The sequence below is a fragment of the Nerophis ophidion genome, unplaced genomic scaffold, assembly GCF_033978795.1.
Source record: "Nerophis ophidion isolate RoL-2023_Sa unplaced genomic scaffold, RoL_Noph_v1.0 HiC_scaffold_159, whole genome shotgun sequence".
In the NCBI taxonomy this organism is placed as follows: domain Eukaryota; kingdom Metazoa; phylum Chordata; class Actinopteri; order Syngnathiformes; family Syngnathidae; genus Nerophis; species Nerophis ophidion.
Window position 1 is genome coordinate 158,075 of NW_026907081.1, and position 14,523 is coordinate 172,597.

Consider the following 14,523-nt stretch of genomic DNA (forward strand, 5'->3'; position numbering starts at 1 on the left):
AGAGGCTAATAGGTTATTGCCTCTCAGGCTCCCCTTCCCCTGACTCCTTAAGCAATGCATTAAAGGGGCTGTTTGGAACTTGCTCACAGTACCATTTTTCTAGGGCACAGAACTTGTGGATGTTAATTTATTTATCTATAAGTGTGAAGATATACATGATTACGCTGATAGCCTCTCACGCCCCCCATACATACTACAGCGCCCTCCCAGGCATATCACGCGCTGCCTCCCCTAATTGGGGGCCCGGACCACTATTTGAGAAGCACATCTATAGCCGTAGCAAACAGACTCATTGTTAAGTTGACGTTAATACTCTCAATAAAAATGATTACCGGGCTCTTCCAGCAGAACATCCAAACTGCCCGGGTAGCTGGACTTTGTCTCTCCCTTGTTGATGTGGCGTTTCAAATGGCTGACCATGTCCGTCTTGCGTGCGATGGTGACCGAACACACGACACAGTGGTAGTGGGCCACGTGTCTCCCCGACACCTGCGAGGATTCCTACACATTATTATTAAATACGAACAAAACAAGTCAACCCGTTTTCATTTTTTATTCAAAGAAAAATTATACAATTAATTAATTTTTCAAACTGAGACTCACTGATTTTGGCTCATTTTCTGTGAAGAACATACATCAGAATACATATTTAATGACCACACACCATACACCCCCCTTACACATTTCTATCACATAGAAGTGAACTGAATGGACAGACGCACACACGCACACACACACGCACACACACACACACACGCACACACACACACACACACACACACACACACACACACACACACACACACACACACACACACACACACACACACACCTACTCAGTGGCCTAGTGGTTATAGTGTCCGCCCATAGATGGGCAGGTTGTGAGTTCAAACCCCAGCCGAGTCATACCAAAGACTATAAAAATGGGAGCCATTACCGCCCTGCTTGGCACTAAGCATCAAAGGTTGGAATTGGGGGTTAAATCACCAAAAATGATTCCTGGGCGTGGCACCACTGCTGCCCACTGCTCCCCTCACCTCCCAGGGGGTGAACAAGGGTGATGGGTCAAATGCAGAGAATAATTTCACCACACCAAGAGTGTGTGTGACAATCATTGGTACTTTAACTTTAACACACACACACACACACACACACACACACACACACACACACACACACACACACACACACACACACACACACAGCAGGCCTACACAGGAGGAGGAACAAGGGTTAAATAGCATTTATGACGCCCCCTATTGGTTGTTGCCAAAACATGCTTGCATATATGAAATAGGAATATCCTTATTGTTTTATAATAATAATGGATTAGATTTTGAATTAGACGCTCAATTTATAACCATTAAACCGGTACCTCTTCATAGTTATAAGGGGGAGGGGCATGAGAAAACAATTTAAAAGTCTTCAGCTAGGTGGCATGTAGGTGCTGGTCCCAGCAACTCACAATGGTTTGTAGATACACCAATAAATATCTAAATTAATAAATATCAGGTTTTCAATCGTATCTCAATTTGTGGGCGGCATCAAATATTTATCCATCCATCCATTTTCTACCGCTTGTCCCTTTTGGGGTTGCGGGGTTTTTTTTGATTGATTGATACTTTTATTAGTAGATTGCACAGTACAGTACATATTCCCTACAATTGACCACTAAATGGTAACACCCCAATAAGTTTTTCAACTTGTTTAAGTCGGGGTCCACCTTCATCAATTCATGGTACAAATATATACTATCAGCATAATACAGTCATCACACAAGTTCATCATCATAGTTTGTACATGGAATTATTTACATTATTTACAATCCGGGGGGTGGGATGAGGAGTTTTGGTTGATATCAGTACTTCAGTCATCAACAATTGCATCAACAGAGACATGTGGACATTGAAACAGTGTCTGTGTGACTTAGTAGGATATGTACAGCCAGCAGAGAACATAGTCAGTTCACATAGCATAAGAACAAGTATATACATTAGAAGTACATTTGAGTTGTTTACAATCTGGGGAGATGGGATGTGAATGGAGGAGGGTATTAGTAAAGTGTTGAAGTTGCCTGGAGGTGTTGTTTTAGAGCAGTTTTGAAGGAATATAGAGATGCACTTACTTTTCCACCTGTTGGGAGTGCATTCCACATTGATGTGGCATAGAAAGAGAATGAGTTAAGACCTTTGTTAGATGGGAACCTGGGTTTAACGTGGTTTGTGGAGCTCCCCCTGGTGTTGTGGTTATGGCGCTCATTTACGTTAAGGAATTAGTTTGACATGTACTTCGGTATCAGGGAGGTGTAGCGGATTTTATAGACTAGGCTCAGTGCAAGTTGTTTTACTCTGTCCTCCACCCTGAGCCAGCCCACTTTGGAGAAGTGGGTTGGATTGAGGTGTGATCTGGGGTGGAGGTCTAAAAGTAACCGGACTAGCTTATTCTGGGATGTTTGGAGTGTAGATTTGAGGGTTTTGGAGGTGCTGGGGTACCAGGAGGTGCAAGCGTAATCGAAGAAGGGTTGAATGAGAGTTCCCGCTAGAATCCTCAAGGTGCTTTTATTGACCAGAGAGGAGATTCTGTAGAGGAATCTCGTTCTGTGGTTGACCTTTTTGATCACCTTGGTTGCCATTTTATCACAGGAAAGATTAGCCTCTAGAATGGAACCTAGGCAGGTGATCTCATCCTTCCTGGTGATAACAATGTCACCCACTTTTATAGTGAAGTCACTGACCTTCTTAAGTTTGATATGGGACCCAAATAGGATGGGTTCCGTTTTACCTAAGTGTATGGATAGCTTGTTGTCAGCGAGCCAGGTGCAAATATTGAGGAGTTCAGCACTGAGGATTTGTTCCACCTGTGACTTGTCCTTGCCGGATACCAGCAGGGCCGAGTCATCCGCAAACAGGAACACTTCACAGTGGCATGCTGATGGCATGTCATTTACCTATATTAGGAACAGTAAAGGTCCTAGTATACTGCCTAGGGGGACTCCACATCTTACTGAGAGGGGAGGGGACACGCTGCTGTTCACCTCTGCCACCTGATTCCTCCCCTCCAAGTAAGATTGCATCCAGCTCCATGAGGTTTCGTCGAATCCGATTGCTCGGAGCTTATCCAACAGTATAGCATGGTTAACGGTGTCAAAGGCCTTCTGAATGTCCAGCATGACCATCCCGCAGTATTTATAATGTCCAGCATGACCATGCCGCAGTATTTATAATGTCCAGCATGACCATGCCGCAGTATTTATAATGTCCAGCATGACCATGCCGCAGTATTTATAATGTCCAGCATGACCGTGCCGCAGTATTTATAATGTCCAGCATGACCATGCCGCAGTATTTATAATGTCCAGCATGTCCAGCAGTATTTATAATGTCCAGCAGTATTTATAATGTCCAGCATGTCCAGCAGTATTTATAATGTCCAGCATGACCATGCCGCAGTATTTATAATGTCCAGCATGACCATGCCGCAGTATTTATAATGTCCAGCATGACCATGCCGCAGTATTTATAATGTCCAGCATGACCGTGCCGCAGTATTTATAATGTCCAGCATGACCATGCCGCAGTATTTATAATGTCCAGCATGTCCAGCAGTATTTATAATGTCCAGCATGACCATGCCGCAGTATTTATAATGTCCAGCATGACCATGCCGCAGTATTTATAATGTCCAGCAGTGTTTATAATGTCCAGCATGACAATGCCGCAGTATTTATAATGTCCAGCATGTCCAGCAGTATTTATAATGTCCAGCATGACCATGCCGCAGTATTTATAATGTCCAGCATGACCATGCCGCAGTATTTATAATGTCCAGCATGACCATGCCGCAGTATTTATAATGTCCAGCATGACCATGCCGCAGTATTTATAATGTCCAGCATGACCATGCCGCAGTATTTATAATGTCCAGCATGACCATGCCGCAGTATTTATAATGTCCAGCATGACCATGCCGCAGTATTTATAATGTCCAGCATGACCGTGCCGCAGTATTTATAATGTTCAGCATGACCATGCCGCAGTATTTATAATGTCCAGCATGACCATGCCGCAGTATTTATAATGCAGTATTTGGTGGCGTCCACCTCATGTTTGATGTGGTCGGTCAGATAGAGAAGACATGTGTCAGTGGAGTGGTTAGTTCTGAAGCCGGATTGGAATTTGTACATTAATTTATTAGTAGCAAGGTATCTATCAACCTGTTCATAAACTATTTTCTCCTTTACTTTGGAAATGGAACTGAGAATAGAAACAGGTCGGTGGTTACCAGGTTCTAATTTGCTTCCTTTTTTATAAAGGGGGGTTACTCTTGGTAACTTGAAATCCTTGGGTACTTGGCCTTGTTTGATTGAGAGGTTTATGATATGAGTGATTATTGGGGCAATGGTGGTTTATTATATGAGTGATTATTGGGGCGATGGTGGTGGCAGAGTCCATGAGGAATCTGGAGGGGATATTGTCAAGGCCAATGGTCTTGTTTGGGTGGAGCGCGCTCAATTTATTAAGCATCTCGTTAGCTGAGACCATTTCTACTTTGAAATTGTTGTTGAGCCTATTTCAGCTGCATTCAGGTGGAAGGCGGGGTACACCCTGGACAAGTCGCCATGTCAAAACATAATTGATGGTGCGAAAGAGAAACTAACATCTGCAGTCAGTCATGATCGTGAACAAGAAATAAAGCTCCACTTTCACAATTTTGTCATTGAAACTGTTGAGGAGGTAAGAGCAACGGCAACAACATCTGCCATGTGTATTAACCAGCCAACTGCAGGAGGTCTGTGACTAGAGATACGCTCGCAATGCATAGTCCAATCTTTTTCTGTAGGCATCAACATTAACAAAAAAAAACATTTTTTAATGCAAATGGATAGGGTATGTCCCTAAAGTGGGTCCATGACGTCACACACGCTGCATCGCATTTGTGGACATTTGAAAGATTTTGTGCAACCCGAGTTAATATTTTCTTAACCAAATTGAGAACAGGAAGTGAACAAAAGTTTTAGCAACTGTTATGTCAAAGAAAAGGGATGGGACTAAATAAGCTCTGCTTCTTCCTTTTCATTTTCGAACATGTTGAAAAGAGAAACTGGAACTATAAATGAACTCAAACTCAAATTGTTTGGCATTGGACATAAGGAAAAAAAGAGGGCAAGAATTTTGTCTCTCATTCTCGCTTGTTGGGATTTGTTTAGACGTGTGATCAAGGAGCGTGACAGGAGTGGTGGGACATTGACCTGATGTCGAAAACATCTTCTTGTCACCTGTCTGCTGCTCATTTGCCCGCTATTACTTTTGCGACCGTCTATTTTGGCGAAGAACTATGGCGGGTCGGATGAACGTGACCCGATTGTTCAGACTTGAATTATTATTAATTTAAGATCTATTTATTTGAAAAACTTCTCAATTTCTCCACCTCCTGCAGTGTACTTACTACTACTTAGTAGAACAGTGCCCCTGTTTATTAAATAAATCACTATTACTGCTGCCACCTAGCTGCGGGCTTGTCTATTGTTCTAATAATAACAAGTAATAACTAATAATAGTAAATAATAACAATAACAATATATGATAGCTCAGTTACAGCTCATGTTATTCTATTCTGTTTTATATCTCTTTTATGTTGCACCATTGCACCGAGAAAAATTGCTAGTTTGTGAACCTGTTCTCAAACAATGGCAATAAAAACTATTCTGATTCTGATTAAATGAATACTATAGTGAACACACAAATAATGAAAATCTGCACTTGCATTCCATTTTCTTGTTTCTCAGCAAAAATTCCCAGCAATAAACAACAAAAATCTGAATAAGGAGGTTGCTGTAAAGCACAGCATATTTGGAAGGGAAGACATTTTACAGAACATGATACATTCAGCGTCAACTCACCTGCTCTCCACTCAGGCTTGGTTTTGGATTTCTACAAGGCAGATGGCAGATGCACATCTTCTGGCCTAATACAAGTAAAAAAGAGCCATAGAGAAAAAGGACACGTGTTACTAGAACACCCCAAGCCTGGGTGAACATTGATTGATTGATTGATTGATACTTTTATTAGTAGATTGCACAGTACAGTACATATTCCGTACAATTGACCACTAAATGGTAACACCCGAATAAGTTTTTCAACTTGTTTAAGTCGGGGTCCACGTTAATCAATTCCTGGTACAAATATATACTATCAACATAATACAGTCATCACACAAGTTAATCATCATAGTATGTACATTGAATTATTTACATTATTTACCATCCGGGGGGTGGGATGAGGAGCTTTGGTTGATATCAGAACTTCGGTCATCAACAATTGCATCAACAGAGAAATGTGGACATTGAAACAGTGTAGGTCTTATTTAGTAGGATATGTACAGCCAGCAGAGAACATAGTGAGTTCAGATAGCATAAGAACAAGTATATACATTAGAAGTACATTTGAGTTGTTTAAACAACCATTACTGTCTTTCATTTCCCACCTTCAAATTCCACATAGACCTTCCAGTGGAGGTTATGCAGGTGTCTCCGCAGCTTGTGGTTGTAACACGCTTTAAACTTCTCCTCCGGACACAGGGGACAGGACTTACGTCCTGCTGATGGGAGGGAAAAAAATATGAGCATCCTCCTTTTATGTTAGACTTAGACAAACTTTAATGATCCACGAGGGAAATTGTTCCACACAGTAGCTCAGTTCCAAATGATGGAAAAGACAATACAGGTATAAAACACACTAAAAGCAATATAAAATATTACATATAAACGTAATATTTACATAATATATGTACAGTATATAATATATACTGATATATTATACAAACCCCGTTTCCATATAAGTTGGGAAATTGTGTTAGATGTAAATATAAACAGAATACAATGACTTGCAAATCCTTTTCAAGCCATATTCAGTTGAATATGCTACAAAGACAACATATTTGATGTTCAAACTCATAAACTTTATTTTTTTTTGCAAATAATAATTAACTTAGAATTTCATGGCTGCAACACGTGCCAAAGTAGTTGGGAAAGGGCATGTTCACCGCTCTGTTACATCACCTTTTCTTTTAACAACACTCAATAAACGTTTGGGAACTGAGGAAACTAATTGTTGAAGCTTTGAAAGTGGAATTCTTTCCCATTCTTGTTTTATGTAGAGCTTCAGTCCTTCAACAGTCCGGGGTCTCCACTGTCGTATTTTACGCTTCATAATGTGCCACACATTTTCCATGGCAGACAGGTCTGGACTGCAGGCGCGCCAGGAAAGTACTCGCACTCTTTTTTTACAAAGCCACACTGTTGTAACACTTGCTGAATGTGGCTCGGCATTGTCTTGCTGAAATAAGCAGGGGCGTCCATGAAAAAGACGGCACTTAGATGGCAGCATAGGTTGTTCCAAAACCAGTTTGTACCTTTCAGCATTATTGGTGCCTTCACAGATGTGGACGCTAATACACCCCCATACCATCACAGATGCTGGCTTTTGAACTTTGCGTCGATAACAGTCTGGATGGTTCGCTTCCCCTTTGGTACGGAAGACACGATGTAAATTATTTCAAAAAACAATTTGAAATTTGGACTCCTGAGGCCACAGAACACTTTTCCACTTTGCATCAGTCTATCTTAGATGATCTCGGGCCCAGAGAAGCCGGCTGCGTTTCTGGATGTTGTTGATAAATGGCTTTCGCTTTGCATAGTAGAGCTTTAACTTGCACTTACAGATGTAGCGACCAACTGTATTTAGTGACAGTGGTTTTCTGAAGTGTTCCTGAGCCCATGTAGTGATATTCTTTAGAGATTGATGTCGGTTTTTGATACAGTGCCGTCTGAGGGATGGAAGGTCACGGTCATTCAATGTTGGTTTCCGGCCATGCCGCTTACGTGGAGTGATTTCTCCAGATTCTCTGAACCTTTTGATGATATTATGGAGCGTAGATGTTGAAATCCCTACATTTCTTGAAATTGCACTTTGAGAAAGGTTGTTCTTAAACTGTTTGACTATTTGCTCACGCAGTTGTGGACAAAGGGGTGTACCTCGCCCCATCCTTTCTTGTGAAAGACTGAGCATTTTTTGGGAAGTTGTTTTTATAGCCAATCATGGTACCCACCTGTTCCCAATTAGCCTGCACACCTGTGGGATGTTCTCAATAAGAGTTTGATGAGCATTCTTCAACTTTATCAGTATTTATTGCCACCTTTCCCAACTTCTTTATCACATGTTGCTGGCATCAAATTCTAAAGTTAATGATTATTTGCAAAAAAAAAAAAAAAAGTTTATGAGTTTGAACATCAAATATGTTGTCTTTGTAGCATATTCAACTGAATATGGCTTGAAAATGATTTGCAAATCATTGTATTCAATTTATGTTTACATCTAAGAAAATTTCCCAACTCATATGGAAACGGGGTTTGTAATTAGTTACTATGGTAATGTAATGAGTTACTATGGTCATGTAAGTAGTTACTGTGGTCATGTAATGAGTTACTATGGTAATGTAAGTCACGGCAGCTGAGACGAGGCACCAAGCAGTGTGGGCGGGGAGTGTTTCCACAGAGTGTTTCCAGAGCGGCCAGCCTAAAATGTGGGTGTCAGGGACGGATGCAGAAGGGGACAGTTTTACAACAAAGTTTTAAAGCTTAGTGACATATCAAATATATCACATTGTAGGTGGGTTTTTTTTAACTCTTCGCGTTCATATTTCACTGCGTTTGTTGCATTTTGCTTGATTGTAAAATATGAGGATTGAGAGGGGGTGTGATGTTTTTATGTTGTCAATATTCAGTGTTTTATCGGTCATGGTTAATATTGTAAATCCCACATTTCCATGTACATTCAGGGTGTGTCATTCAGTAAAAAAAAAACTAAAGTTCCATTCCGTTATTTTAAGGCGGTCTGTTATAAAGTTTTAAGCATTCAATCAGACATTATTGGGAGGTTTTGTTCCTAAAGATAGACATATATGCCCCCAGACACATTTATTTCACAAAATTTGGCGCCTGAGTCAAAATAATTGCCCAGTTCTGATCCAAGCTGTTCCACATATGAACCCCCCTACTTTTGTCTGTTTTCTGAAAGACAGCTGAGCCTCTGAGGTCATAGGGACTCTAACTATGTTTGGACCTCTCCTGTAGACACCCAGGCAGCTTTTATCATTTATTTATTCTTTCAAAATCATACAGCCCTATTGTGAATTATCATTTTATTTTAACTCACCACCATTGAGGTCCACCAGCATCTCAAGATCTTCCAGTTTGGTTTGGATGGAGATGTGTCGGTCTGTGGGCGACAAACATGTTACTGAAGCTGTGTTGATGCAAAGACACCTAAAGCTGCAAAGTTGCAATCTTTACTATCTTAGCTATAAGATGACAGCTAATAATTAGTGTTAACGTAGCCTGTGGTTACAAAAGTATAGTGTAATGAGGTACTGTATATCATTAAACTAAGCTTTGCAATGACACATAACATGTCGTGGACATGAGTTGTATTTGGTCACCAGTAGTGGTGGAGGGTTTGGTGTCGCTGTCTGCTTCATTCTCTGCTGCCTTGTTGGAAACGTCATCAGTTGAGGGCTCACCTTCGCCATCAGCTTCTTTAAACATGTGAAAGATTAAGAAAACATTCTATCATCTACAAAAATGCTAATTATTCTAAAAGTAATGATTCAGTGACAGGTAAAAAAAAAAAAAAGGTAAACTGTGCCAGAAAAACACACACTTATAACAGTCTCTTTCGAAAAAGTGTTCTAAAATCCATAAACATTAAGATTAATAGGAATAGTTTAGCCTTTAAAACAGGGTTGTCATACTCATTTTAGCTCAGGGGCCACATGGAGGAAAATCTATTCCCAAGTGGGCTGGAATAATAAAATCATGGCATGATAACTTAAAAATAAACACACTTCTCGGTTGTTTTCTTTGGCCAAAAATAGAACAAGCACATTCTGAAAATGTACAAATCACAAATAATCCGCTGAAAAAAACACTTCAAGTTTGTTGAAAATTCTGAGGAAACTGGTAGAGATGTCCGATAATGGCTTTTTTGCCGATATCCGATATTCCGATATTTTCCAACTCTTAATTACCGATTCCGATATCAACCGATACTGATGCCTAAATTTGTTGTGATTCCCCGCTGGATGCATTAAACAATGTAACAAGTAACAATTATTGAAGTTTCGAAGTGCTTTTTTTTTTTAACATGCCTCAAAACAGCAGTTTGGAATTTGGGACAGAGAGCATGAGGAGGTTGAGGTGGGCGGGGGGATAGGATTTAGCGGGGGGGGTGTACTGTAGCGTCCTGGAAGAGTTAATGCTGCAAGGGGGTCTGGGTATTTGTTTTGTTGTGTTTATGTTGTGTTACGGTGCGGATGTTCTCCCGAAATGTTTAACATTCTTGTTTGGTGTAGGTTCACAGTGTGGCGCATATTTGTAACAGTGTTAAAGTTGTTTATACGGCCACCCTCAGTGTGACCTGTATGGTTGTTGACCAAGTATGCCTTGCATTCACTTGTGTGTGTGTGAAAAGCCGTAGAGATTATATGATTGGGCCGGCACTCAAAAGCAGTGCGTTTAAGGTTTATTGGCGATCTGTACTTCTCCCTACGTCCATGTACCACTACGTACAGCAGTGTTTTAAAAAATCATTTATTTTACTTTTTGAAACAGATACCGATAAATTCCGATATTACATTTTAAAGCATTTATTGGCAGATATTATGAGACAGCTCTAGAAATTCTCAGTGTCTCTACAAAACCAGGATTAAACTTTAAGTCAAAGTCTTTCTGGGATTGAACAAAAAACACAACATGTAAACTTTCCGAGGTAGGGCTGGGCGATATGGCCTTTTTTTGATATCTCAATATTTTTAGTCCATGTCACAATATATATCTCAATATTTTGCCTTAGCCTTGAATGAACACTTGATGCATATAATCACAGCAGTATGATGATTCTATGTGTCTACATTCAAACATTCTTCTTCATACTGCATTCCTATATGCTACTTTTAAACTTTCATGCAGAGAGGGAAATCACAACTAAGTCAATTTACCAAAAGTGTATTTATTAAACAGTTATTAAACAGTGGCACAAACATTCATGTCATTTCAAAACAAAAAGTGCAAGATTGTCAGAGACATTTTAAAACAAGCTATTAGTGCACTTTTGTGCATGATGTCACTAAGATGACATATCAAAACAACACTAAATTAATGTGCACTTTTTGTACAGAACGCCACTACAATAGTTAAAAATAAATAAAGTGCACTTTTGTGCATGATGTCAGACATGATATTTCAATAACTGTCAAATAAAAATGAGCTCCATAATAGGAAATCAAATAGTGTATGTCCTTCGCTATGTGGTAGGTTCCTGCGGATGTTATCTCCTTATGTTGTTGACCTTTTTTTTTCATACGCCGCTTATCTGAAAATGGTTGCTTCGGCATTTTGTGGGTGCAGCACCGGCCGGGCATGTTGACATGCGGAGTTTCAAGCACTCCTCATTCTCTAGCGGATGACTTTTCAAATTCTGCTACATTAGCAGTGCTGCTACTTTTTGTAGAAACGCTTTTGCCGCATAAATGTTGAACATATTCCCGCTTGTAGCCAAACCATCGCCGGACGATGGGTCCCGGGCTGTTTTTCTTCGGAATTCATTCTTCCTCCATTTGTTACCAGATTCACACCTCACCTTTAATATCACAGCTAACGTTACAATGTCGTTACCTCTCTGCTCCGCGTGAGCATGTGACGTTGCACACGTGACATATGTAAGAATGTGCGCTTGGTTTACGTCTCTGTGAGAAGGAGAGACAAGAAAGAGTGAGAAGAGCTTGTAGTGTAATGCCCACAGCGTGAGAACGTATACTCCAATATCACGATATAGTCATTTTCTATATCGCACAGAGACAAACCCGCGATATATCGAGTATATCGATATATCGCCCAGCCCTACGCCGAGGTATCGAATACCTCCTTTGTCATGTCCATGTATCAATCCGGAGCTAACTCAACAAACTGTAACAAACGGAGGTAAAAGCTATTCAAAAGGGTTAAGTTTATTTTTCTCGTGTTTGACAGAGACATTTTGGGGCAAGGAGGGCGCCAAATGACGATGTGTTCGAAGCAGAAGACATAAAACGGCAGGTTTTAAGTTTCATGTGGGTGGAGGAGGAGGAGCCACAGTCCCGCTTTACTGTGTACCTCTTGCTTGGCCCCAGTATAAACTGTTTGCTTGCCTAACAGAATTGCTATTGTGACATCCAGTGGACACATTTAGAACAGCAGTTTATTTTGTAAAAAAAAAGCAGCTCACTATAATACTTGGCAAACTCATCTCGTGGGTCGGATAAAACCTGTCCGCAGGCCGTAGATTTGACACCCCTGCTTCAAAATAATACATGTTTACATTTTCAGGGCTATCAAATAATAAATTTGTTTAATCATTTTGGAATTTGGATTAATCATGTTTAATGACGAGCTTGCATAATCAAAATGATCGGAAGAAAAGACCCCAACATATGTACACAAATTAACTTTTACTGTCAGAATGTCGTCCAGGAATGTTTTTAAATTTGGTAACAGTTTTATATAAAGTTCTTTCAGGCTGTATTTTAGAGAAACATTTTCCAGCGAGCACAGTAGTCGGGTTCTCCGCACCCATTTTTGTAGACGAATGCATTGACCGTACAGCGGTAAAGCTACAAGAGCTTGTACGGTCAAAATAAGTTGCAATACTAAGCTTGAACATGATTTATGTCATCATTTTTGGTAATTAATCACATGAGTCAATTCGTATAATTTGACGGCCCAATTTTTTAATCCCTCTCGTTATAGCACAAGAAAATGTAGATATATATTATGTTTGAGCCATCATAAAAAAATTCCTACTTTTCAACATCCAATGCTTTCTCAAAAACAAAATGCTGTGAAAATATAATCATTGATGGTGAGGAAGAATTCATAGAACAATGACTGAAACTTTTAATAGTTTCCAAAATCCTAGTTAAGAGAATATTGTTAAATGTTATGTAGACTAAATGGAGATGTTCGTTTGTTTATGATACAAAACCATTAAACAAGTACACTACTTACGTCGTTTAACGTTGATCCTTAAACATATGTTGCGAGTGTAATTAGGCAGTCTTGTACAGTTCCAAAAGAAAATATTTAAGTCCAAATTATTTTAATGCATTAATTTGCTTATAAAAAGAGAAAGTTTAGTGAAGTTGGCTACATGTGCTAAGCTAAGCTAGCCTTTTGTTATTATTTGGGTCCTACGGCGGAGCTCCGCGGTGAGGCCAATGTTAAGTTAAGCGATGATAAACTTGAATTTGTGAAGCGGGGCTAAAATTACTAGTACGGAAGCATAGGCCCAGCTCATATTTGAGTACAAAAAAATAAATAAAAGGTCAAACATGTGAATTTAACTTACGTTTCTTATCGACGGCCTCCTGGTGCAGCTGAGCGGAGTCTGCTTCATTTTGCTCCGTGTCCGCCATTGTTACGTTACTAAACCAGCAGTGTGCGTACGCAATGTTCGTAATACCGCACACAACTACGTCACCGTTACGTTGCTAAACCAGCGGTGTGTACACGCAATGTTCGTAATACCGCACGCAACTACGTCATTGTTACGTTACTAAACCCGCTGTGTGTGTACGCAATGTTCGTAATACCGCATGCAACTACGTCTCCGTTTCGCAACGTTATGTTTTTTGACCCAAATTAATGTGTTAATTCCGTTTAGAGGGCCTTTTTAAAACTTTTTCCTCCAGCTTATGTTACCATTAGTAGTTTAACAGAGCATGCTTTTTTTTAAAACAGTCTATATTTTTCATAATTACTTAAAAAAGAGATTGGTGTTTAAGGCTGCCACTCACCCGCGCTCCTCAACACGTACGCGCATGGAGCGCGTGCACACATGCAAACGTAATCCAAGAGAAGCAACAAACAATTTACAGTCATGTTGTTGTTCTGATAAAATACATTATGGACATGCAATTACATTTAATAACAGCAATCTAAATTGCTATTCAACAACTAACAACACTCAAAGATCATGCGCGTGCACGTGTTACGTACGTACGTAGTTACGTCATATGTCCTGGAAGTGACGAGGAAAATGTAAACTCAAAACATCCAATATGTATCTCAAAATCTTTTAAATGTGTCCTAGGCAGATTTGTTTCCAACTTTGACGGCTGATTTTTTTTTAATTTGAAAAGTCTTGCAACACAGGTAAAATGTACTTTTACATCAAATACAATAACGAAACATTTATGCATTTAATATCAATCAATGTTTATCAATCAATCAATCAATGTTTACTTATATAGCCCTAAATCACTAGTGTCTCAAAGGGCTGCACAAACCACTACGACATCCTCGGTAGGTCCACTTAAGGGCAAGGAAAACTCACACCCAGTGGGACGTCGGTGACAATGATGACTATGAGAACCTTGGAGAGGAGGAAAGCAATGGATGTCGAGCGGGTCTAACATGATACTGTGAAAGTTCAA

At 40.0% G+C, this 14,523-nt stretch overlaps 1 protein-coding gene across 7 annotated transcripts in view; it reads right to left on the bottom strand.

Moving 5' to 3' along the window:
• The window catches only part of LOC133547700 (TRMT1-like protein), a 31,205-nt gene extending 17,268 nt beyond the window's left edge, over nucleotides 1-13,937 (bottom strand). The window contains exons 1-6 of one of the 7 annotated variants that reach the window (XM_061893253.1): nucleotides 13,885-13,934; nucleotides 9,496-9,591; nucleotides 9,213-9,275; nucleotides 6,484-6,597; nucleotides 5,900-5,964; nucleotides 333-489 (exon numbers count right to left, since the gene is read on the bottom strand). In XM_061893253.1, the coding sequence (XP_061749237.1) occupies nucleotides 333-489; nucleotides 5,900-5,964; nucleotides 6,484-6,597; nucleotides 9,213-9,275; nucleotides 9,496-9,591; nucleotides 13,885-13,927 (538 nt within the window). In that variant the 5' untranslated portion in view covers nucleotides 13,928-13,934. Of the gene's footprint in view, nucleotides 1-332; nucleotides 502-5,899; nucleotides 5,965-6,483; nucleotides 6,598-9,212; nucleotides 9,276-9,495; nucleotides 9,592-13,436; nucleotides 13,616-13,884 lie in introns of those variants that run through there. The other 6 variants (XM_061893257.1, XM_061893256.1, XM_061893259.1 and 3 more) reach the window with 6 other exon arrangements.
• Nucleotides 13,938-14,523: the final 586 nt, after the last annotated feature.